The sequence below is a fragment of the Lepidochelys kempii genome, chromosome 10, assembly GCF_965140285.1.
Source record: "Lepidochelys kempii isolate rLepKem1 chromosome 10, rLepKem1.hap1, whole genome shotgun sequence".
Taxonomy (NCBI): Eukaryota; Metazoa; Chordata; order Testudines; family Cheloniidae; genus Lepidochelys; species Lepidochelys kempii.
The window spans coordinates 9,027,297-9,051,091 of NC_136389.1; the positions used below are offsets into that span (position 1 = coordinate 9,027,297).

General features: G+C 47.1%; 4 protein-coding genes across 7 annotated transcripts in view; 2 read left to right on the forward strand and 2 right to left on the reverse strand.

Annotated features, from left to right (window-relative positions):
* Window positions 1-6,571, forward strand: part of PTCD1 (pentatricopeptide repeat domain 1) — a 12,588-nt gene extending 6,017 nt beyond the window's left edge. For 3 of the 4 annotated variants that reach the window (XM_073361887.2, XM_078854537.1, XM_078854534.1), the window contains 3 exons: window positions 293-475; window positions 836-1,005; window positions 1,360-6,571. In XM_073361887.2, the coding sequence (XP_073217988.1) occupies window positions 293-475; window positions 836-1,005; window positions 1,360-1,369 (363 nt within the window). In that variant the 3' untranslated portion in view covers window positions 1,370-6,571. Of the gene's footprint in view, window positions 1-292; window positions 476-835; window positions 1,019-1,359 lie in introns of all 4 variants that reach the window. The other variant, XM_078854536.1, reaches the window with a different exon arrangement.
* Window positions 2,346-6,132, reverse strand: BUD31 (BUD31 spliceosome associated protein). The gene is made up of 5 exons (XM_073361893.1): window positions 6,030-6,132; window positions 4,965-5,072; window positions 4,096-4,218; window positions 3,637-3,803; window positions 2,346-2,635 (listed from the first exon to the last, which is right to left on the reverse strand). Exons 2-5 carry the CDS (start codon window positions 5,056-5,058, stop codon window positions 2,585-2,587), a joined length of 435 nt encoding a protein of 144 aa, XP_073217994.1. The 5' UTR covers window positions 5,059-5,072; window positions 6,030-6,132; the 3' UTR covers window positions 2,346-2,584.
* On the forward strand, window positions 6,490-17,418 carry PDAP1 (PDGFA associated protein 1). The gene is made up of 6 exons (XM_073361892.1): window positions 6,490-6,569; window positions 11,409-11,500; window positions 12,146-12,253; window positions 12,722-12,843; window positions 14,204-14,355; window positions 15,187-17,418. Exons 1-6 carry the CDS (start codon window positions 6,557-6,559, stop codon window positions 15,243-15,245), a joined length of 546 nt encoding a protein of 181 aa, XP_073217993.1. The 5' UTR covers window positions 6,490-6,556; the 3' UTR covers window positions 15,246-17,418.
* Window positions 17,352-23,795, reverse strand: part of ARPC1B (actin related protein 2/3 complex subunit 1B) — a 23,035-nt gene continuing 16,591 nt past the window's right edge. The window contains exons 4-10 of the mRNA XM_073361888.2: window positions 23,407-23,629; window positions 23,190-23,297; window positions 21,955-22,161; window positions 21,060-21,135; window positions 20,776-20,972; window positions 20,167-20,257; window positions 17,352-17,688 (exon numbers count right to left, since the gene is read on the reverse strand). Of these exons, the coding sequence (XP_073217989.1) occupies window positions 17,650-17,688; window positions 20,167-20,257; window positions 20,776-20,972; window positions 21,060-21,135; window positions 21,955-22,161; window positions 23,190-23,297; window positions 23,407-23,629 (941 nt within the window). The 3' untranslated portion in view covers window positions 17,352-17,649. The remainder of the gene's footprint in view (window positions 17,689-20,166; window positions 20,258-20,775; window positions 20,973-21,059; window positions 21,136-21,954; window positions 22,162-23,189; window positions 23,298-23,406; window positions 23,630-23,795) is intronic.

Here is a 23,795-nt window from a genome sequence, read left to right on the forward strand (position 1 = left end):
ATAGGAAATGCAGCTGCACTCCCTAGGCAATGGGCCCTTCCCTCTTATCTGTAGTGGAGTTGTGACACGTGTTTCCCAAAGTGCATGTTGGCAGGCAAAAGTATTTATGCTTCAGCTCTTGCACTCTTAGCCTAAGTGGTGATGTGACTTGCCAGCACTGAGGTCAAATAATAACACTGGTCAAAGATCCTCCATTAGGATGTGCTCATATCTCTCAAGCAGAAAGGTCTGCAGAGATCAGCTCTGTAGTAAATAGCAGGCACTAGCAATTCTGCCACTGATGTGTTTTCAGAAGTCTGGGATTACTCCTAACACCCACATATACAGCACCCTTATCAATGCAGCGGTGAAGCAGTTGGACTATACTTACCTCACAGAAATCCTACGAGACATGAGAAAGAACCAGGTCCCCCCAAACGAAGTTGTCATACGCCAGCTGGAGTTTGCAGCTCAGTATCCACCTCAGTTTGACAGGGTAAGTACCACAGTCATTTATTAACTGATTAAGGCTGAAGTGAACATTGTAATGTGGAAAAGCACAGATGAGACTAAGCTCTTTTGGATAAGGACTGTCTGTGTTTATAATGCCTAGCAGGAGAGTGAGTAACTTTTAAGATCTCTACCTTTCCTCCCTGCCCGAATAAATTTATATCTTCCTCATTTACCACCTGTTTTAGCATCAGCTGAAATAGTGACAGTTAAGAGTCAAGTGCACCTGCCAAATATTTTCTATATTGGCTTAGTAGTGGAATATTCTGTCTTCCAATTTGCAAAATCAGAGCAGCCTAGTTACTCTTCCAAAGTATAACACATACTATTGGGTTTTTACTTGCAGTATAAGTCAAAGAACACATACCTGGAGAAGATTGATGGGTTCCGAGGCTACTATTTCCGCTGGCTGAAAGCAATGGTAGCAGAGGAGACTCCACACCCGTGGGCAAAATACAGAACTTCAGCAGCCAAGGACAGTGCAGAGGACATGCAGCCCCAGGGCACCATGGAACAGTAACTATTGAGAGCAAGTCAATATTTTCCATGTGTGGAATGTGCACTATTTCAGATGCTGGAACTACCTAGACAGAGGAATTTGGAGGGCTGTTTCCTTCAGGTGCCTTATAGTAGGCAACACTCTACTTGTATGTTGACTATTTTAATAAAGTGCCATCTCAACAGAAGAAATAAGTGGGTGGTCATAGTGTAGCTTCCCACTACTGTTAAACAGATGCTTTGTTAGTAGTGGCACACTTGTGTTAGAGGTTTGAATTGCTAGAGTTGTTCGAAACAACTTAGTGGTTCTCTAATTCATCTGCAGAGGTAGATCATAAGGCAGGTTTTGATTCCATCTGCCTCTGTGTCCAGGCATTACTGAAGAAGAGGACCTTTAGACCTGAACAGCAACCACTGTCTGCTGCTCCCTGGGAGAAGAAATTAACATCACCCCTAAAACAAAAGCAACAAAGGAAATGAAGTAAAAAGTAAGAGGATTCTCTTTTTCAAAGGCCAAAACACTTATTAGATGCAAATGCTTTCCTATTACTTTTCCACAGAAGCATTTCCTGCTGTTTTTAGGAGGGATACAATGTGGTCACATGTGGCAGAGGAGATGGAGAACTTAAAATGCTTAACACTAACAGCTGCTTGTGGAATACAGCTGCTAAGCATCTGTAACGTGAATGACAAACCTAAGGCCAGTTCTTGGCTCAAATAGGAGACAATACAGCTTTGACCCTGTGTTACTTTCCTTACTGTTTGCCAAGGGTGTGATTATCCATGAAATTAAGTACTCCGTTTGTACCTCCATGCTATCCCACTAACTTACAATGCAATTCTCGTTAAGCAATTTATTGAAAGCTGCCTTCCCTTCCACCTAGAGAAGCTTTCAGGGCTTGAAAGTTGGCAGTCTGGGACTTGCTAAATTTAGTAACAGACCAGAATTCCAAACCCCAGGAACTCATTCCTAACAAAGCTGTAACCCAGGGAGAAAGAGGAAGATTGACTTTCCAATGGTACAACACACAACCAGGCCAGCTAGCCTCACTAGTACTGAAATTTGAAGTAACAGAAAACCTGTATTGAAGTTTGTACTAGTTTCTGTATACCTGCCTCCCTATCTTGCTTTAGTGAGTCACTTTGTAATTAAGGACACTACTATTAGAGACAAAAGGATAGTTGTACAAAGTCAGCTTTCTGGGTATGGCAGAGTTGTCACTTGTTAAGGAGTACACCCCATTCACAGGTGCCTCTACTACTGACAGTAGAGCTCTGCTGCTAAGAGCCATTTGCCATTGTGTGTGTGTGTGAGAGAGAGAGAGAATGTAATTAATCTTTGAACCTTGTCACAGGACTGTGCCACTCCACTGTGGGGGAGGTAAAATTTTATTTTAAAATAAAATGGATATACAAAACTAATCAAAATCACTCACTACTGCATTTTATGATCCAGGTGGGCATATTGCTGTTCAGACTGTTAAAGGAAGCTTGACTCACTGCAGGGTTTATACAAGACAATTATAGCAGTAAAAGTCCATGATGTGGAATCAGCACTTTTCAGAACCTCAAAAGAAGTGTCCAGTTTTTAAAGATTTCACCCTGAGCAGCCTCTGCATCCACAGTGAGTGCACTCAATGATTCTCCCCTATAAAGCAAAAACAAGCATTAGTCACCACATTCTAGATAAGTTACTTTATATAGAGAACGAGTATTCTTAATAAGCTAGTGCAGTATGCTATGTCTCAAACAGGGGAAGTCCTCTGAAGCGTCCATAGCTCTAAATTTCCTGCTACTCTACATACAGTCTCCACCACCGCTTTACACAAGATTATGCGGAGGAATCAGGTATTACTATAAAAACAAATGGAAGTGAATATTCCATCAGGAAAGATTATGGAATCCTACAGAACTAGGTTTGGTCAAGAAGTGGATCACTGGGCCTCTGCTGTCTGGAACTATGAATAGAAAATTCAAGGGATAGTTCTAGATTTTAACTGGTCCAGTGACTATCAGTTTTCCTTTCTACTATACAAATTTTCATCTAAAGCTATAGTGCAGAAGCTCCCACTGCTATGTTCCAAGCTCAAGTTATCATCAAGAAGAAAGGGAACACATCAGAAACTAAACAGTTGTATTTCCTTTTGGGTATTTTAAGATTCACTGCACTTTGCCACAGTCAAATCCCTCTCAAAAATAGCTCAGTCTGACTTGCAGGGGACAAGGACCATTCTTTGTTCTGTATTTATGCAGCGCCTAGCACAATCAGGTCCTGATCTAGGACTAGGGCTCCTAGATGCCACAGCAATACACATAATTAGGCTCAAGACACTATGTATAGGAAGTCAGTGCTCTGGTCTCAAGTGTTGTTCTAGCACCCTAAACACTGCACCAGAATTTTAGTTGGTTAAGTGTGACGGTAACTGGGGCAAGTCTATATTACCCCCTTAATGTCATTTTCATGGGCAAATGCTTCAGGAAACAAAGGAAAAACAGAGTATAGCCACTTAACAGCAGAATCCAGGGGTAAGGAAACTAGAAACTGATACTATTGTCAAAGGTAGTAGAGGAGATATTATTCCGGTAAGTCATAATTGCTGGCTCACAATCCAAGCAAGGAAAATAGCATTAGAGCAAATAAATTCATACCACTTCCAGCTTGCTTTTTGGGACCCTGCAAATGCAGTTAGTTCCAAAGTTGGTATCCCGAGTCTGGATACAGCGCAGGCAGCAAAGGTTCTCATAACCCTGTTTCTTCCACTTTGCAATCAGGTTTTTGTCAGCATATCCTTCTCTGATACAGTATTCATACAGTTCTGCACGAGAGAGGTGACTGGTCAGCACCACAGAATTCTCAATGGGGGAAGATAAATGAATAGTTTATTTAAAAAGTTTTAGTCTTTACACTCAATCTAGTTCTCAGTGTCTGTATTTGCTAGCAAGTCGAACTGCAGAGGGAAAAGTCACTTTTTTTTTTTAAAGAACAATTATTTAATCCTTTCCCATCAATAATCTAATTCTGGTTTACACTCACTGGCTAATGACTCAGACAGTCCATCTGGAAGCTCTGATCTCTTCACCTCAAGAGCAAATATTTAAGCTTTTTACCTCTGCTAATAGCTTTTCTCTTATAGAAGAGATCAAAGATGTAGCGTGTTTTCTGGTGATGAATTCTGAAGATGGGCCAGAGGGATTCTACCTTCCTCTTCCCTTCATGAGGCTCAGTCTCCGCTGAGGAAAGAGGGCACAGAAGTCAGACTTTGCTGTCAGTGACCTGCAAGTTATTACAGCAGTATATATCCTAAAAAAAGCACCATTATTCTGAGAAAAAAAAATGTAATTTTAAAGGGGCCTGGGGAGATTGTAAAAAACAAAATTCAATGGAGAAAAAACACACAGGAGGTATTTAACTCTCAAGCACTCCCGTTGGAAAGAGAGTCAGAGAGCTAAAGGGATGATGGTAAGGAAAATGCAGGTATAGTGATTGGATAGGACAGGCACATCTGAATACCCATGAAACCAAGAGTGACAGCACAGACTGGAATCAAACACTGCTGGCCTTTGCAATGCAAGCTTCCCCCTGCACATAGTTATACCAGTGTGCTTTAATTCTGGCCTATAGTAGTCCTTAGAGGTTGGGTGGAGTACTATTGACTCAGAACAACATTCATTTCATTTGCAAATCAAGCCATAGATCCAGAGATGATCCACATAACTCATTCAGCCATGTCCCAACCCCATGTGTCTTAAATTAGAATTAGGAATTTGTCTTCTAGGGGTAACTTTCAATGCAGGAAATTAACACACTAAGTTACCACTATCAAAGTGTTTCATCATTATTAGCCCCTACTGAAAACAGATTTAAAAAAAAAAAAACACACTTGCTGTCCTTTTATAAAACATGTGTATCCTGAAGCTCTTAAGGTTTGTACAATCACAGGGTCACATGCTAACCAGCATCTGGCTTCATAACTTACCTTCTCTCATTTTTTGATCCAGCTCATCCAATGTTGGTTCAATCAGTTCCCAGCCATCCGGAGGAGCTTTCCTGCTTCTCTTTACTTTGGGCATCTTCTCAAAAAAGCCTGTTCAGGAGAAAAATGCAGGTCAGGTTTTAATAGTACTTGTTTCCAGATATCATAAAATCGTGCCCCCTGCCGCAGGGAAAGAAAAGAAAAAAAAAAAAAAAGCATAAGGAAGCCCGTGAGACTTTTCGGGGTTATTTTGACTCCCTTGCTGTCATTACTCCTTTTTCAATGATAAAGATAAACATTTTTTTTAAAAAAAATTTAGAGATAAATGAAACAAAGGAACAAAAACAACACTTTTTTTTATACAATGAATAAGTGTTTAACGTGTTACCAGTGTATAGGAGGGAGTGAGCCTTTCCTAACTGCCCTTATAATTCATAACATATTTCTTCACTTTTAAGGGCCAGCTAGGGAAGGTTTCCCAGTTAATAGTACTTTGGACTGAAGGCATTAGAGAAAATCAAAGACCTATTTATTATGCTTCACAAACTACTGTGAGATACATATGCATCATAACTGCCCTTGTAATGACAGGGAAGCCAGATAGCACCCAGCAAGTCAGTGACAAAGCTGGGATGGAAATCCCAGAGTTTTAGCTCCCGTCACATTTGCTTTTAACCACAGACTGTGGCCATAACCATTATACACAAATATTGTGAAACCACCTAGCCAAATCAAAGAAAACCCGAGTTTAAACATCCAGGGCTGGGCTGAAAACTAGTCATATCGACTAGTGGTTGCTGCGTGTACCTAGGGGACTATCTCTGTACGAGACCCAGCCCAGACGCCCCAAGGGATGGTCGAAGCGGGCTGGCTGGAATAAGGAGCAGGCCCGACTAAGGAGCAGGCGCGAGTCTCTTGTTGCTAGGCTCGAAGGGAGAACGTGCCACCCCTTACATTGGCCTGGTACCCCCGACCTACTCTCATCCCGCCCAGCAGCGCGTCGGGCAGCGCAACGCGACACACAGCCGCCCCAGGGGATATCGCCCTCCCTGAGAGAAGGGAGCTCACCTGCCAAGTGGGGAGAGAAAGACGATCGCTATTTACTGCTTCCGCCTTTTCAAATCCGTCGCTCCCCTATAACGTCACAAGCAGCTAGGGGGTCCTTCCGTTGCCTAGTCGCTTTAATGACCTAAACTCATTCGCTATTTTCTAGGCGGGGAGCGCGGGTTTTTCGCGTTCCAGGCTCGTCGCGGCAATCCGCGTGTGCATTTGGTGTCCATCGCAACGCCTGTAAGGAATCTCCCTCTCCTCCCCCTCCCCAGGCGGTGGGTGCGGAAGGAAGGAGCAAGGACAGGCCTCCCCACTGGTGCCGTGAGTGAGGTGCCATGGGAAGCTAGCGGCTCGGTTTGTACTCAGGCAGTGCCGCAGGTAGCCCTGGTGCCGGGGGCCTCGTGCTCCGGGGCCAGGCTTGGTGACTGGGCTGAGGAGGGAGCCGCGCGCTGGGGCTGCGGTTTGCGGCTTCCGCTTCCGGGTCGAGGACTGGAGGCTGGGGGGGACTCGCTGGAGCTGCTGCCGGAGCCGCCATCGCCGCCGCTATGCCTAAAGGAGGTGAGGGAGGGGCGGATGAGAGGAAACAGGCCCCAGGAACGGGGGGGCCAAAGGGGGGCCAAGCCCTAAATCCCTGAGGGAGGGCTATAAGCCCCCCAGGAGCGAGGGGGCTAAGGGGGGGCAATCCCTAGGTTCCTGGGGGAGGGATATAAGCCCCCCACGAGAGGTGGGATAAGGGCGGGCCCACGCTCTAGGTCCCTGGGGGAGGGGTATAAGCCCCCCAGGAGCAGCGGGGTTAGTGGAGGTAACATTTAGGGCTCTGGGGAAGGGGTGTAAGGCCCCCCCCCAGGAGTGATGGGATCAAGGGAGGGCCCAAGCCCTGGGAGAGGGGGATAAGCCCCCAGGAGCGATTGGGTTAAGAGGGAGAGGCAAGCCTCAGGTCCCTAGGGGAATGGAGCGGTGGGTTTTGGGGTGCAAGTCCCCGTGGACTGATGGACGGTTCAGGGGAGTACAGGCTTGAAGCCCATGTGGCTGATGGGAGAAGCATGAGGGGGGCAATAAGCCCCTGGGAACCTAGGGGTGTGTGCAAGCTGTAGGGGTACTGTGCGCAGGGAAAAAGTAGCGGGACTGGTGGCCCATAGCAGATCTAGTGCAGAGTGATGGGTTTTGTTCTGCACGGGGGAGGAGGCTGGCATTTGTTGAGCATGGAGAGTATGATGGGTGCTGTACTGAATACATGAGGCACTGAGCTCACAAGCTAAATCGGGCACAGAATGCAGTTCCTATGTACCCAGTGTACTGGCTGATGGGGCCTGTTTCAAAGGGATGCTGATAGCATGTTGTTCTTTAAGATTCTTCTTTCAGTGGATTAATATTTGAGAGGCCTCTGGGGATATGCAGAAAGGATCTAAAGGAAGAGAAGGTGGTTACTTGCTGTGTAAGAGACAGTACAGAAGAAGACACACAGATGACTTTTAATGTATCATTTTAGAGTTTTTAGTGGCTCCAAACCCACCACCATAATAGCTTCACTCACAGCATCTTGCTGTTATGCAGCAGGTACCAGCCTGCCTGCGTGTGATACAGGAGAGCTAATGAGGGAATGAGAGGCCATCAAGTCTGAGCTGGCCACCCAGATCATTCTCTAGATGCACTAAATCTGTCCACATAATTGGCTCTGGTGTACTTTCTATGGAATCAAATTTTACTGTGTTAATGTCAATTATTATTCCCCATTCTGCCCTTCCTGTAGTCTCTGCCAATTTACTTTATTAGTGTCCATTAAGTGAGTTTGTGAATTGTTGCCAGACTGTGAGAGAATTTTTTAGGCATCAGATACAGTATTTCTCCCTCTCTCCCCCCACCCCTCCGCCCGTCTTTAATATCATGAGATTTGTTTCCCAGTTTTTTTATACAGTTTCTTTGATGTCTTGATCTAGGCCAGCCATCCTTCATACCAGTTTGTACTATATAAAACTGTTGCTAGATAAAGAAAAGGATCCAGACTTATTTGTATTGATGCTCATAATTATTTTTGTAATGAAAACTCAATTCAATTTTTCCAATTCCAAATTCATCACACAATTCTAAATATGCCCCTCAAGTTTGTCTGTGGCTTTGCAGGGTGAAACCCTGACCCCATTGAAATCAGTGGGTGTTTTGTCATATACTTCAGGGGGGTCAGGGTTTTGCCTACAGTGTTTGGTAGCAGACTTAGATTTAATCCTGTCAGAAATAATTAACAAAAACCCCAGCTGCATATGTTACAAATACATCCTGCTCCAAAAGGATCCACTCAGTGAATGCTCTTCTCTTTTCTGTAATGTGTGTGTGTAATTTTTTATCCTCTATATTCTGTAAAGAAATAAAGCTATTGAAGAAGTAGTTCCTAATGTGTTGGGGGGAGAGACCCTTTCTACTGCACAAATATGAACTTGTCTGCTAATACAGAACAAGTAGTTAAAATCTCTGTTTAAAGGCTTGTAGAAACCAGGAGTTTTCCCATGGTTTTTTTTTTTTTTTTTTTTTAACTCATAGCTCCATAAAATTCTGCTAAGCTTAAATTCACATTAATAGTGATACATATTTATTTCAGTTTATAAGAGCATCTAAAACCATGCATAGTTTAGGCTCTGTGTGCCTTTACCATAATTTAAAAATACAATCATCTGTGGGTTTCAAAGTGCTTTGCAAAGGAGGATAAGAATCATTATCCGTATTTTACAGATGGGGAAACTGAGGCACAGAGGTGAAGTGACTTGCCCAACGTAATGCAGCAGGTCAGTGGCAGAGCTAGGAATAGAACCCAGGTTGCATGACTCACAGTCCAAAGCCCCTTACAGTCCTGCCTCCTTTACCATGAGCAAAGGCCTTCCCTACGCCCTCCTTGATGAAATATCTGCATACTAATGTGGCTCAAGTCTCATCTCATTCTAGTTGATGAGATGATAGTAAAAGTATTGAGCGGTACAATACTTAATTCTTTGGTACAGGCTTGAATATAGAATGAGTAAAGCTTAGAACTAATAAGCTTTGCTCTTAATATCTATTGCTTTTGACAGCACCTAATGTGAAGACCAAAGGGTTACAGGCTAGTTTTATGTTTTGAAAAAGTACATTGAAATCTGCTGTTATAAGCTGACCTTACACATAAAGAAAACAAATGTCTGAAAATGAATCTGCCAGACAACAATAAGCCTAGTTACCCTGGTAGTATTGTAGCAGATCATTGTTTTAGATCATGTAGCCCTTCATGGTGTAGAATAACGCATAAAGTTTACATCATAGTAGTTACTTTGTACCTGTATCAGTCATGCCACACTTTTTTTTAAATAAGTAACCAATTTTGAATTGTAACTCTACTCTGGCAGCTCTAGTAAGCTGTGAGAAGAAAGGGTGGTTTAAAGGGGTAGATAAAAGTCCTTTCATGTACAGCACCATCTATCAGTGGCAGCAGACGCTCTAGTTGAAATCACAACTGAAAATCCATCACCTGCTTTTTTAAGGTGAAGTGAAGGCGGCAGGCACATATAAGTTCCTTGAGTGAATATCACCTTTCAAGGCCACTAGTGTACAGAACCTCACCTCTCATGTTAGAAAACTTAGAAATGCAGAGGTGAAGGTGGCCATCAGGCTTCCTAAGATTTATGGGGAGGTGGCTCATTGAGCTCCCTAAGATTGGCTGGGAATTCTCCCTTCAAGCCTCCTACTTTTCTCATTTCCCCCCTTCGGATCTTCTAAGAGCTGCAGGTTCAAGGCTCCCTTCCTAGAGACATATGAAAATCTGCAGTGATAAACAGGGTGAGGAAAGGGGATGGGGGGAGGAGGTATGTTGGAGCTACTGAGTTATTGAGAGCCCTCCTCATGAACAGTTGTGCCCCCCCAAGCCTTGATAGGCTCCTCAAGACGACTCCTCCCACAGTCACAGTAAGTGGCTCAGCTCTGATCAAGAAAGCAGGGGTTGCCTGCCTCTGCTGAACCAACGTACTAATGCTGGTTGCCAAACTTACAGCCAAAAAAGGGACAGTTTTTTTCATGAACGTTTTCCAATTATTCAACCAGCTCAACAAATTAGGTTAGTTAGGCACTAATGAACCTCTGCAGGGGAGCGGGGGCTCTCCCCTCATACAGGTCTCAAGAAGTGTTCCCTTGATTTCTCGCCCCTGACCCCTTCCCCCCAAGGCTACCTACTGACCTCAGGGAATAAACAGGGAGGGATAAAGAGGTCAGAGGGATGTCCCATAGCTCCTGCCAGTGGCCCTCCTGAGATCTGCAGGAGAAGAGAACCCCCCCATGAACTGTTTGGCAAAAAAATAATTGCAAAGTACTTTTAATGGTCAGATTGTACTCTGAGCTCTGTGTCTGCAGGCAGAAAGGTAGAGACTGTTTTAAAAAAGAAAGCGCAGGTCTCCAGCAGTCCTTAGATGTCTTGTGCCAAGACCATGGGAGCTGCCATTCTTCAGGAAACATTAATAGTTTCAGTGATTTCACATCAATCGATTAACGTTTGGTGGTAGGTACCGGATCTCAGCCAGGGCAATCCATCCAGGGAAGCTGATTTCATCTCTCATTTGTGTGTGTGTGTAGGGGCAGCGGGCAGCCAGGGAAAATCAGGGTTCTCGTAGAAACTCACTTACAATTGCTGTCACTCTCTAGTGTTTCTCTGGCAGCATAGTTAGAGTGCAGCGCCTTGCTGTGCAGGAAATGCAGAGTAAGGAGCAGTTATGGGATTTAAATTTGGTTGCCAACGCAGGAAGTGAATCAGAGGCAACTGTGGATGTGGATGGAAGGGGAAGGATGGTGTTATTACTCACTGTCTGAGTCCTTGGAAGCATAATTCTCCTCATCCTTCTATAGCCTGACAGAACTGGGCTGCAGTGCCTGGTGTCTGTAGTAGCTGAGGGATGAGAACAGTAGTACCTACCTTGATGAGTGGTGAGAACATACCTAGTGAACTACAGGCAAAGTTGAAATTGATCATAGCTTTTATTTGCTAACATGATGTAGATATACTTATGGAGATGATGGGCTGTGTTCTTTTCTAGTGATGCCAGGTATAAACTGGGCCCTCTCAAATACAGACCATTGGCTTAGATGGTCCAAGTGGGGCAGGCTTCCCTAGAATCTGGAGGGGGGTAAGTTAACTGCTGGGTGGTCTGAAAGTTTTTCTCTGAACACTTTTGTGGTTCAAGAACAGTTCTCTGTGTATTTATCCAAGGGCTCGAAGTGCTTGACTAAGGTCGGTGAATTATTGGGCTCCTTCTGTGTTCTTTGAGCTTTTACTGGAAGAAGAACTAGTCTGTACCTTGCACAACCACAATCAAGAGAAAATGGGGGAAAGGCTTTTGAGTTTGTGGAAACGTCTCACTAAATCAGCTACTGACTTAATTTCTCATGCAGGTAGAAAAGGAGGCCACAAAGGCCGAGCAAGACAGTACACAAGCCCTGAAGAGATTGATGCACAGCTCCAAGCAGAAAAACAAAAGGCCAGGGTATGTGTTCTCTCTGGTCACATGCTTAGCGAGATAAACTGCTACTCTTATAGTTCAGTTATTTTGCAGTTCATGAGCAAAGGCCGCTTAGAGTCAAGTATTGTAAATCATTCTGTCACCTGAATTACAATATGTGGAAAAGCTTTTATGTTGGGTTTGACAATCTGCTATTCTCCAGATTTTCTATTGATGACCTAGAGTTTTAGAGCTGGATCTAGTTTGTAGTAATGTTTGGGCAGTTTCTATCAAAATCAATGGGGTATCGAGCACTTGAAACCAAAGTCTGAATGTATCCTTTATTCTCTGCCTCTGTGGGAAGTAAAATTTGAAACATAGAATACGGTGATCAAGTTACCTAGCGATGGATATCATATTGTATATAGAAAGCAGTGGAGTCTCTTATTGAAGACCCTGTTAATGCAGGTGATGTGAATAATGGGACACATTTTGTGCCCTAAACGTATCTTGCTCTTGGATGCAATAAAAATAAAATTGATTATAGGAGACATGCCAATAATACTGACATTCTCGGCTATGTAGTTGTATCCCTTACCTGCTAATGTTTTCACTTCTTTTAAAGAGTCATTGCTAGAGGTTACAATTTCATCAGTTTACATTTTTTCTTAATCTCCTGTAAACTTACAGGAAGAGGAGGAGCAAGAAGAAGGGGGAGAAGGGGCAATAGGAGACCCCAAAAAAGAGAAGAAATCCTTAGATTCAGACGAGAGTGATGAGGATGACGAGGACTATCAGGTACCGTAACTCCCAATGCATTTAATGTAGATGAACATAGTCTCAATGTACAACCAATCTGCTAATCATTGATTTTTATTTTCCCCATGAATCTTCTGGCTCCTGAGCCCAGATTTATAAAGATGGTGGGATTTTTTAAAGTTAAACTTTGTGTGTTTCTCCTCCCAGTTAATCTTCACTCTGTTAATAATTTGTTCGTTGCCGTACACTGAAGTGGAAGAAACAGAGGTGGTAGCTTTCATGATTAACAGTGGGGTTGAAAACATATGGTAAAGTAAAATATGATGTGGCAGCAGGTATATTCCCTGGTAATAAGAATTTTTTTAGTATCTGTCTAGGTTTGGTTTCAGAGGCAGTGACCACATGAGCAAACTTTCTCCACCAGGACGCACATGACGAAGTCTCATTGAGCCTTGACAGCTACAGAACTCATTGATAACACGCATGTCCTTTGTTTCTAAACTCCAGCAAAAGCGCAAAGGCGTGGAAGGGTTGATAGACATAGAGAATCCCAATCGAGTTGTTCAGACAGCCAAAAAAGTAACTCAGCTGGATCTGGATGGACCCAAGGAGCTGTCGCGGAGAGAGCGGTAACAATCCTCCTCCTCTCTTATAGCTTGGAGATGTGTGTGTGCTGTTTGTTCCTAGAATAACGCTCTTCCCCCTGCAATGGCCAAGTCATGTAGTGCCAGTAAATCTGACCCTTTGGGAGGGAAGCTGATGTCTCAGTGAGGTCCTTTATTTATTTGAGCCCACCATCACAGTAGGTGTGAAGATAATTATCAGGATTCACTTTGGATCCCAATTTCATTGGGTAGGGCTTACATGGTTAAGTAGAGCCAGCCTATGTTGGTGGCTGCCATCCTTCGTGTGTTAACTACTTATGCTAAACAATCTGTAGTTAGCTCTGACACTCTGAGCACCTTTCCCAGACCTGAAGAAAAGCTCTATGTAAGCTTGAAAGCTCGTCTCTTTCACCAGCAGAAGTAGGTCCAATAAAAGATATTACCTGGCCCACCTTGTCATCCTAAAATCAGGCAGCTTTGCGAAATGCATTTAGATGGGCATAAATGTTTGTTCCTCTGATAATTATTAGAATGATTATTAATTATTTGTGTTAAGCATCTAGGAGCCCTAGTCATGGACCATGGCTATCTAGTTTTCCTTTCTAAAAGCCTGATGTCAATAATCAGAAATAACTGCCCCTGTGCATTAGCGCGTAGTGCCAGAAAAATACCATACTAAGGGTCACCCTGTTAATTCCTGGTATGGCGGGAGCCCTGGTATTGATGGGAGTGTGTTTTCCAGATTCCTGGGGTCAGAGTGAAGTTACTTGCCCCAGTGGACACTTAAATTTTGTTTTCAATCTTGAACTCAGTTGCCATTTCACATGTGAGTTTTTAGAGAGAAAAGTGCAAGTTTGATTCAATTCCTTCAGCTGGAGGACGGCTTGTGGGTAGGGCACTAGACTGGGAAACAGGAGGACTGTGCTCTGTTTTGACATTGTCCTGCTGTGGGATATTAGGCTAAGTCACAACTCTTTGTGCCAGAGTTTTCCCTGGCACAGTGGGAACAGAAACAATCCCTAATTCACTGGACTACTGTGAGGTACTTGGGTGTGGTGATAATGAATGTTAGAAAGAAGCCTTTATTTAGGTATTCATTATATTGAATAGCTTTTCAAGCCAGAAGCCATCTTCAGCATGGTTCTTCCCAAGCCCCAGGACTACTTTGAAAAGGATTTAAACATTATTTTGATCTTCAGCCTCCTTGAATTGCTAGATCGCTAACATGATAACTGGAGATTGAAATGACTGTATGCATTTGTGCTCCAAGATCAGAGGTCGATGCTGCTCAAGATCATGCCTTCTCTTAATCCCCTTTCTAACTCTAACGATACCTGTGTGTTAATTTGGATACCATGATGACTAGTGTATTTCATTCAAACAGAGAAGAAATAGAGAAGCAGAAAGCAAAAGAAAGATACATGAAAATGCACCTAGCTGGTAAAACAGAACAGGCAAAGGCAGATCTCGCTCGACTAGCCATCATCCGGAAACAGAGGGAAGAAGCTGCCAAAAAGAAAGAGGAGGAAAGAAAAGGTAAGGCTGTTACAATTATATTAATGGTTTCTCATTCAGTCCACCTGTAACTGCCCTCACCGACAGCCATACCACCAGGACCTGTGATCTCAGTATCACAAGCGAAGTAGGTATAGTATTCACTTCCTAACAGTGCTGTTACTGTGTGCTGTTAAACAGCTATTCTGTTCAACCCTAAAGCCAGCTGTGTTTCGTCCTCTGCTTTATGCTGATTCATAAAGTGGTAGTTTAGGTAGGCAGTGAGCAGGAAAAGTAAGGAGGGAATTGCTCTCTACACCTACAATGCTTCAGCTGAACAGCTAAAGGTTCTTTTGTACACGTTCACACCAGCAGTTCAGTGAATTCCTTGCAAACAGCGTGGATATTGTTTATCAGAATTACATATGACATTACCTAAATGGCTCAGGGAATTGGTAATGGGATATAGAGCTTTGCACCTCCAGCTTACAGGCTGACTCTTAATTCAGCTGAAATCTCTAATGAACCAAAGTGGTGATGGGGGTTTGGTCTCAGTCCATTTCGCACTGCACAGATCTCTCCACAGCTGGCATGAATGACTGAGACCAGGGTCAGAATGGACCGGAGAGATGGAATTCTCCTTTCACTCTGGATGTGGGCCCACCAGGAATTTTAGCATCTAAGGAGGGGGGTGACAGAGGGACACTTGCTAAGCTGCTATGTGTGTGGTGTGGCTAAATGGAGCTCCGTCTCCCTAGGGCCACTGAGACAGCACCAATTCCCCACATGCATCTGGAAACATTGACAAGTCTCTCTCTCTCTCTCTCTCTCTCTTTTTTTTTTTTTCCCTCCCCCACCCCCCCATTCCCACAGCAAAAGATGACGCGTCTGTGGCAGGCAAAAGACTGCAATCACTATCCCTTAACAAATAAGCACAGGACATGCAGGAGGAAGAATTCCAGGGAACTGTGCCTGGTGCCTGCCAGGAACTCTGCCATGTTGCATACCATGTAGGGTGTACTGCAACATCGAAGTCAAATTCACCTCCAAGAGACACTGACCGTGTGTTTGTCTTCATCTTGGCACAGAATTCCATTTTGGGTTGGGGGGGCAGCTGCTATCTTCGGGGCAGAACCGTGCTGAACAGCAGTTCTCTGTGTAACAGTTTGGAAACCTGAATGTTTTTGCTGTTTTTAGGACTAAGAACACATTAGGGGCAGGGTGGGGGAGCAAGGTGGGAGGGGAAATGCTTCATATGTTAGATTGCAAAACCTAGATTTTCTGTCAGCTTGGGGGTGGGGCATGGGGTCGGCAATCTTGATGAAAACCCAAAGGTCGGGGGGGGGTGTATCGTAAGGACCCTCTTCTGCAAACAAACAGCTGATGAAATGGAGCTGCAGAATGTTGTAAGAATAGTCTGGAAGCCTAACTTCATGGCTGTTTTTCTGCAGTGCTGTTAATTCCCATTTTCACCCTCCACCCCCACCCTTTTCCCTCCTTTTTTCTCTCCTCTGACTAGGGATAGTGTCAGTTTTTAACCACATCATCCTTTGTTTAAAGCAAAGCCTTCATTGATTGTACCAACATCCAGATAAAAAGAAAAACTCAATAAATTTAAAAAAAAAAAAAAACAACCCAAACGTGTATATTTGGCTGATTAAAATTTAAATTATCGTAAACGCTTTGCTCTTGTCTTTTGTGCATGTCAGCATGAAACTTCATGGGCACCGGGTGTGCTTCTGCGGGGTTTCCAGTTACAACAACTTGTGGGAGATGCCCAGTGCCTGTGAGCTATGATGGTGACTTGCTATTTCATGTCTCAGTTTTGCTGTGCTTTCCTGGCATTTTGTGCCGCTTGCACTGTCAAAATGGAGCCAATAGGACAAGTCTGCTAGGAGTGTCTGGACTGTACCGACAGCTGCAGCCTGAAGGTAACGTGCTTTCCCTGCTTGGCTCTGGTGGACATCTCATTCGATCTGCTCTACACACACATATTTGGCTAGTCTAGTGGAAGGGGATAACTGTCCTCTAGCTTCTTTCAATCCATGTCCTCTTCAGTGTGGATAGAGCTAACCCTGGACTGTTACACCATTCAGAATTGGGTGGCATCAGAGTGGGGGTTAGTGTGGGGTTTCTGGAGGGAAGAAAAAGAGGGTGTATTTAGAATGGAAAGCCCTGACCTGAATGTTTGTAGGGGGAGTGTGATGTATCTGTGAAGGTTTGATCAGTGTCTGATAATCTGTCCTGCATGGAGTCTCCCATGTTAAACACCTGTCTCAAAAGTGTCTCTCAGAACCACCTGTGATCAGACACAGTGGGGATGTAAACTCCAACAATCAAAAATGCCACTCAGCTACTGGGAGAGAGTTGTCCTCTAGCTGAGCGCCAGAACATGATCCTTGGAAGTCTGTATAAATGAGCAGGAAGCAATGCAGTGACCTGGCATTGCCTGGAGAAGGAGACGTTTAGAAGTGGACATGACTGGTTAAAATCCAATGGGAACGATCTTTTTTTTCTTTTTTTTCCCCTTCCATCTTTATCCCCTTGTATCTTTAAGTGCTTTGGAAAGATAACATGCCACACACCACACAGCTTGTTATTCGCGTCTTTGAAAAGCCCCAACCTGTCTGGAAGCTGTGCTGAACTCAACCGTGAGGATGGCCCGCTGGAGGTGCAAGCTTTGGGTCATGTGTTTGCAGGTAGAGTTATGAAACCAGCACAGCAGCATTGCAGGTTGGGAAACCTGCTTGTCTTCAAGCAGACTGGGTGGGGCTGTTCATGGCTGAGGCAGGCATGAGCAGAACCCCTCCCAGCCTTTCCCAGACAAAAGCTGCTGCTGTTCTGGCAATGAAGGGTGCCAGGCGGCAGTGCAGCAATTGTTTGACACAGGAAGTGGTTATGAGGTGTGAAACAGACGCGGAGACAGCACTAGGAGACTCCCCCATGATATCTGCTACCTCGGGGAGAACTTAACAGTGACACTGACATCAATATATAGGAGAAAGAAAGCAGCCGCTTGATTTACATGAAAAAGACACTTTATTTTCTGTTTCTTTTAAGCAATTTATGACCAGCATAGGTGCACTGTTTTAAAATTTAAAAAAAGTCTTTAAAAAAAAAACGCTTTAATTTCTTTGTACTTAATTTACCTCAGCTGACAAGTCTCCCAAGTGCCTTTGAGCCCAGGCAGTTGTACCGTTGCCAGGGGAGATGTGTCTCTGCAAATATCAGTCGTCTTGATCTAAACTCAACATCTTACAGAAAAAGAAGCAAGCAGAATTGGAATAAGAGAGTGAGGCTGGCGGTGCTGCAACTGGCCTTTCCCCACAGGCTCTGTCACTTGATCTTGAGATCCTTCAGTGCAGACTCCAGGCTCTACAAGGAAAACAGCACAGATTTCTAACAAACACTTTTCTCCGAGTGTGTGAGAGCACAGTGAATGAAGAAACACGTCTGGGCAGCCTGGCCATTGCAAATTCGGGGACTGGCTCGCTCGGCCAGAGTGCAAGCACAAGCCATGGACATATGCCTGCTTCCTGCAGCAGACTCCTTGCCTCTCAACCAGCACCTCTCTAATGCAGGGCCCGCTGTACCCTCATCTCGTAAGCCTTGTCTACACATGCGAGATGCACTCCTTTAGCTGTATGGCTAGAGTTAGTGTTGCACCACCACCCCGCTACTGTGGACGCAGTCATAGCGGTATAACGGATTCCATATGGGAAGGGGACTAAGCCACATTTCTGTAGAGCATCTTCCTACCACTAAGGGTGTGATTTAGTGTGGACACACCGAAACTGCAAAAACTGGATGTAGACCAGGGATTTCAAACTCGAGTCACCACGAGGGCCACATGAGGACTAGAATGTTGGCCCAAGGGCCACATCACTGACATCTTTTCATACATAGGTACAAAAGCCCCACCCCACCCCTTCCATGAGGCCCTGCCCCTGCCCCACCTCTTCCCAGCCCCCATTCCAACCCCTTCCCAAAATACCTGCCCTGCCTCCTCCCCTGTGCGTGTGGCTCTCCGCTCCTCCCCTCTGCCTCCTGGAAAGCGCTAAGTGCTGCCAAACAGCTGTTGGGTGGCAGGAAGCACCTGGAGGTAGGCAGAGGAGCGGGGATGCGGCATGCTGGGGGGAGGGGAGCTTGGTGGCCTGCAGGAAATAACTCTTGGAGGGGGCATGGGGAGTTTGGTGGGCCGCAGGAAATAACCCCGCATGCCACGTGTTTGAGACCTCTGATGTAGACCATGGCCTGTATTTGTTTTATGCTGCGGGGGGCATAGCTAGACATTGTGTCCATCTATGTAAAAATAGAGGCTAGCATGCATTTAGCATTCCCCAACCACCCCATCTCCCCCACCCCCCCTCGCACCAAGAGGAGAAATCATGGCATGCTCTTCTGTGGTGCTTCGCATTTACAACTCTCCATTGCTCCAAAGGGCTGTTCAAGTCACCTGTCTGTCAGAGCCAGTTGGGTGTGTTCATTTCTTTTGCAGGATCCTCTAATCAGCAGGGCTAGTGTCATGTTCTAAATTTCCCTTTGATCAGGCTGAATTTTAAAAATACCATCCCAGGAATATTCCTCACGAGCCTGGAGAACTATCTGGGTAGGTCAAATCATGGACAGAGCGTCCCCGCAGAATGTTACTAGCTGTGCTGGAATGGGTGGAGTCGCACCAGATGAGAGCCAGAGGCGAGGTGGCATTCATTCTGATGCATGTCTGATCCCATTCCAAGCAGCGTTTATTACACAATGACTCAATCGTTCGTGCTCATGTGAGAGTGGCTGTGATGGGTGCAGCGCCGGCGTGGAACACTCCCTCTGGCCTGTTGAATAGCTTTTAACAGAAGAAAAGGTTGAAAAGCTGATCCATGTTGTGGGGTATGAAGGCGAGGCAATAGCCTCCTGTGACCACAGATCCTCCTGGAGCTAGCCAGTGGCAGCAGAGAATGGCACATTGGCAGGGGCAATAACAATTAGTAGCTATATGCCTGCACCAGCAAACAGCTAGCGTTCAGTGCCATCAGCTCCTAGCACTGCTTTGGGGAACCACGCGGTGGCTTTGTGAGTCTGGGTAGTGCAGTGTTAGGTAAAGGGTATGTGCTCTCAGTACCAGGACTGGCCTGCAAGCAGTGTTCGGTGCTGGGCCGTAGCTCCCAGGCATTTGGGTGTCACAGAATTGCAAATCAGTGGGATGCTGACATGAAATGGAACCTTTTGTTACAATATAACGTCTCCCGAGCACTTTCAAACAGAGAGAACCCAGCTTCCTTCTTGCTGTCTAGCCTTGTAATCAGGCAAAAGGCTTCTGCTAAGTCCTTCCGGGTAGTGTGAATTTTGTTACCTGCTGCTAATCAGCAGCCAAATGCTGCCAACAGGTGTAATAAAAGCAACGAGAAAGCGCAATCAGGGCAGAGATTAGCTTTACAAACAGCCTAATAATTGTGGTTAAACAACACGCGGCTCCCAAAGAAGTAATTTGAAATGTCTGTGGAGGTTTCCCCTGCTCTTTGGGTCTTTCATGCCAACAGTTTGAAAACAATCCCGCTAAATAAAAACGCTGCTTGTTTAAGGGCTCAGAGTTGGCCTGGGAGAGTTAGGCCAACGCCAGGTGCGTCTGAGAATCCCACCCACGGTGATTGCAGAAATGCCACTATCCGGAGCCAGCAATACGCTCGTGTAGAAGGGCTGCGGGGCCGCGTGCCGTTTTCTTTTGCAGCTGGCCGCAGTGCAGACACTGATGCTACTAGAACTGCGAGCAGGGCCTGGCCCTCAGGCTGTGATCTGAGGTGACCCAAGGAAGCCCCAAAACTTGCAAACACCTCTCCGGTCCCTGCTGGGATTGTTTACCTTGATATCCCAGATGCTCAGCCCCCCGTCCATTCCTGTGGTGCAGAACTGGGAGCACTTGGCTTTGCCACCGGCAATCACGGAAATCTGGCTGGAGAGCAGAGACAGACACTGGAAAGTCAGCTGGCATTTGGCTTCCCTGGCCTCGACATTTGATAGTCTTTCGAAGCTGGCGTGTTCGACTCAGGAGTTTATTAAGCTCTGGCGTTATTTTAACACCTACCACCTTTCCATGCCTGCCACACAGGAAGGTTGGCTCCAACAGGAGAGCTTTGCCCAAATTTCTGTATCGTGCAACCCAACTCACCACCTTCAGTTGTGAAGGCCACCAGCAGGGGCTCTCCCAGCTAACAAGGCAAGTGGGCTCCAGCAAGGGGAAGCAGGTTGTCTTGGCAGAATGGCCAGGGAGATGCTCCTGCAGTGCAAGCCTCCGCTTTTGGCCTCCTGCAGTACAAGCCTCCACTTTAGCCACTCCCATGCTATCGTGGTCAGAACTGAAGTGAGGAGGCAGCTCTGGAGTTTGGGTTTGGCAGGACTTAGCTCCATCCCTGACCCTGTCTCCAGGACTAACGTGCAGCAGGGTCTCCTGGTGCCCCACCCGCCACTTACCTGATGCTGTTCTTGTGCAGTGTTTCCAGGATGACGTTGTTGGTCTCAGTGCTGGCTTTCTTATCCAGGTTCTGGAAGCGCTCGCGAGCGGTCAGGCCACGCTGGGAGCTCTGCTTGGGGACGTCCAGCTTCCCACCAAAGGTCAGCGAGCCCTGGCTCTCATCGTAGGTGAAGAGCATCGGGTAGCAGTCGTGGCCCTGGGGAAAGACCAACAGTGTGTTCTGCTCAATGCTGCCAGACACCAGAGCAGCCACTCAGCTTCCCAGCGCGAGCCACAGACTTACCGCGGCCACCAGGCTGTTCTCGGTAATGAAGGTGACAGCTAGGAGTGGCAGAGTTTCTACAGACAATGAGGCGACGCTAGGGGGGGAGAGGAAGCCAAGAGCGGTTAGCACCTCTGAGCAGCCTTCTGGCTTCACATCATATCCTCCTTGGAACCACCAGGGAACGTAACAGGCACCCCAGATTTCCTGAGCGCGAGCAGTGAGCCAGACTGCATCCAGGTTTAGCCGGCCCTTCCTCGGGCGGAGCCCATCCTGGTCTCCAGCACCACAGGGTGAGCAATGGAAAGGGGCCAATTTAGCGGGGAGATAGAAGCGTGGTCCCCTCCTTGCCCTGGCAGCCTGGCAGGGCAGGATCTGGCTGGGTTGGTACGTGGCTGGGAGAGGGGCAGGAGATGGCGCTGGATGCAGTGTGTTGGATTCAGGCTTCGCATGCTGCCCTAGGCTATTTGCGAGTGTCCAGCTGCTGCCACTTTTTGCCCCCAGAGGTGGCTGCAGCACCAGCAGAGAAGCAAGAGAGGCTAGACCTGCAGATGGCTCAGCAATCAGCCCCGGTGCTAGCAACCCACCCTGCTCATTCCCAGACCTCTGACTACAGAGCCCCATGCCCCCTGACAGTGGATCAGCGCATGGGGCAGAGCCAGGCTTTCAGCCTTGGGTCTGAAATACCCAAACCCCGGCCGCTTCAGCTTCCAGGCTACCTGCAGCCAGTTCAGCCCTTCACCCGGCCTTAAATTGCAGTCCCACGCTCGTAAACCTCCCTGCTCTGTGCAGACAAGGGCTTCTCCCACGAGCTGGGGTTTGCCCCGCTGTGCGTCCAGCCAGCCGCACTGGAGATGCAGGTGTCCTGGCTGCAGCTGGCACATCCTGCTCAGTTAAAGAAACCAGTCCCACTTACGCCGTTTTCTTGTTGGCGTCCCAGAGGCAGACGGTGCTGTCGTGGCCGACCCACGCCACGCGGTTGCCGCTCTCAGCGAAGCAGATGCTGTGGACCCAGCCACAGCTGCTGCTCGACTCAAACATCAGCTCCCCAAAGGGCATCTTGGAGCCCCACGGTGTGGGGGACGGCCTCTCCTCCACTTCCTTAATGTAGGCCGAGAAAATCCTATGGGGAGCCGAAGCACAGATCTGGGCTGCTGGATGAATGGTGCTGGTAGCCCGAGAAGCAGCAGCGTCCAGCAGCCTGGGCCATGGCTGAGGAGTTGGGCGCCCAGGTTTGTAATCCTGGCTGGTGTGACCTTGAGCAAGTCCCTTGGCCCTCTCTGTGCCCCTGGGATGAACGGTGAGCTCCAGAGAAGAGCTGAGCATTGTTAGAACCCAGAAGGGGGAGTTTTCTCTCCTCCCCCTGCCCCCCCGACAGGCCTCACTCATTCCTGATCCAGGCCCAGCTGTGTTAAGAAGGGCCACAGGTGACGGAGCTTTTGCCAGGGAGCTGAGCCACATCACTAATGAGACACCCCCAGGGTGGGGAACAACAAAGGGGAAGGTCCCTAATGGATGCTTAAGGCAAGCACTGATACCAAGATCCCACCTGCTTTATCATCAGCCAGGGAGGCAATGCTGCCACGTGGAGACTCCCCTCACGCATCCCGGGTCCTGAATGACACTCCCAGCCCTGGAGGGCCCAGTCCTGCCTAGATCTGGCAAACCCAACCTCTCAGCTGCTGCCTGGATCTTTATTTTAGTCCCATGATCGTCCCTTGTTACTCTCACGCGAGAGGCTTTGCTGTTTGCCCAGTGGACGTTTCTGGTTCTGAAGAGCCAGCGATGGCCCTGAGCTGCACAGCTAGGATCCAATCCAGGGTCAGGGCTTCCCCAAAGCTTGGGGATCTCTGATCTAGGGCCCACTTCTAGTCAGAAATAAACAGGGGAGGAGGGTGATATCCGCTTTCCCTGAGGAAAGTGACGGGTCACAGCAAAGGGAGAGGCAGTTCTGTGCAAGCCCTAACCCCAGCGGGGTCATCATCCAAACCCCAACACGGCCCCATTTCTAACCTTGGAGCGCCAAAGAGCACGTCCGTCCAGACAGGGTGAGGGTGCCCCGCTAGAAAGCAGCCTTCCTGTTCCTTTCCAGAACCCCCTGTTCCTTACCATCCCCGGGGCTCAGTGTTTCCTCAAGGACTCTTAATTCACCTGCATTTGAAGTCACAGGCGCCGGCAGCCAGCAGAACATTATTGGGGTGCCAGTCCAGGCTGAGGACGGTCGAGCGAATGGGCTTCTTGATGTGCTTGCAAACCCACCTAGGGCACAAGACAAGCAGGTAGCATGGTGCCTGACTCAGCGGCAGGGCAGAGGCGCCCTACCCCCTTGGAGCACGGTCCTCCAGGGCTCCAAAGGGCCAGGACTCACCAGTCGTTCTCCTGCTCGAAATAGCAGATGGAGATGACCCTGGAGCCGCTGCCCACAGCAAACTTGTTCTCCTTGGGGGACCACTTCACGCAGCGGGCGGCGCGGTTGATCCTCAGGATAACCAGGGTGGGTTTCCAGACGTTGCCCTTCAGGGTCCACACGTAGGCGTTCCGGTCCGTCCCACAGGTCACGATGCGATTGCTATCGGGGGCCCAGTCGATGCCTGAAATGCAGAGAGCCGTGTGGGTAGGGCGGGGACGGGGAGTGCTGAGGGAGGGCAGCCTTTGCCGGAGGGCAGCCTAGATGATATAATGGTTCCTTCTGAAGATCTATGACTGTGCTCCCAAACTCCTTTCTCCCCAGCTCTTTGAGCCCCTCCCCAGTCACCA

What these genes read in the sequence shown, in the direction of transcription:
- BUD31 (XM_073361893.1), bottom strand. Translation starts at nt 5,058, where the DNA reads ATGCCCAAAGTAAAGAGAAGCAGGAAAGCTCCTCCGGATGGCTGGGAA. An exon ending in GGATCAAAAAATGAGAGAAG is followed by an intron (nt 4,219 to 4,964) that starts GTAAGTTATGAA and finishes CTCTTTCCTCAG; the next exon opens with CGGAGACTGAGCCTCATGAA. An exon ending in CAAAAAGCAAGCTGGAAGTG is followed by an intron (nt 2,636 to 3,636) that starts GTATGAATTTAT and finishes TTTGCTTTATAG; the next exon opens with GGGAGAATCATTGAGTGCAC.
- PDAP1 (XM_073361892.1), top strand. An exon ending in CAGAAAAACAAAAGGCCAGG is followed by an intron (nt 11,501 to 12,145) that starts GTATGTGTTCTC and finishes GTAAACTTACAG; the next exon opens with GAAGAGGAGGAGCAAGAAGA. An exon ending in GAAAGAGGAGGAAAGAAAAG is followed by an intron (nt 14,356 to 15,186) that starts GTAAGGCTGTTA and finishes CCATTCCCACAG; the next exon opens with CAAAAGATGACGCGTCTGTG.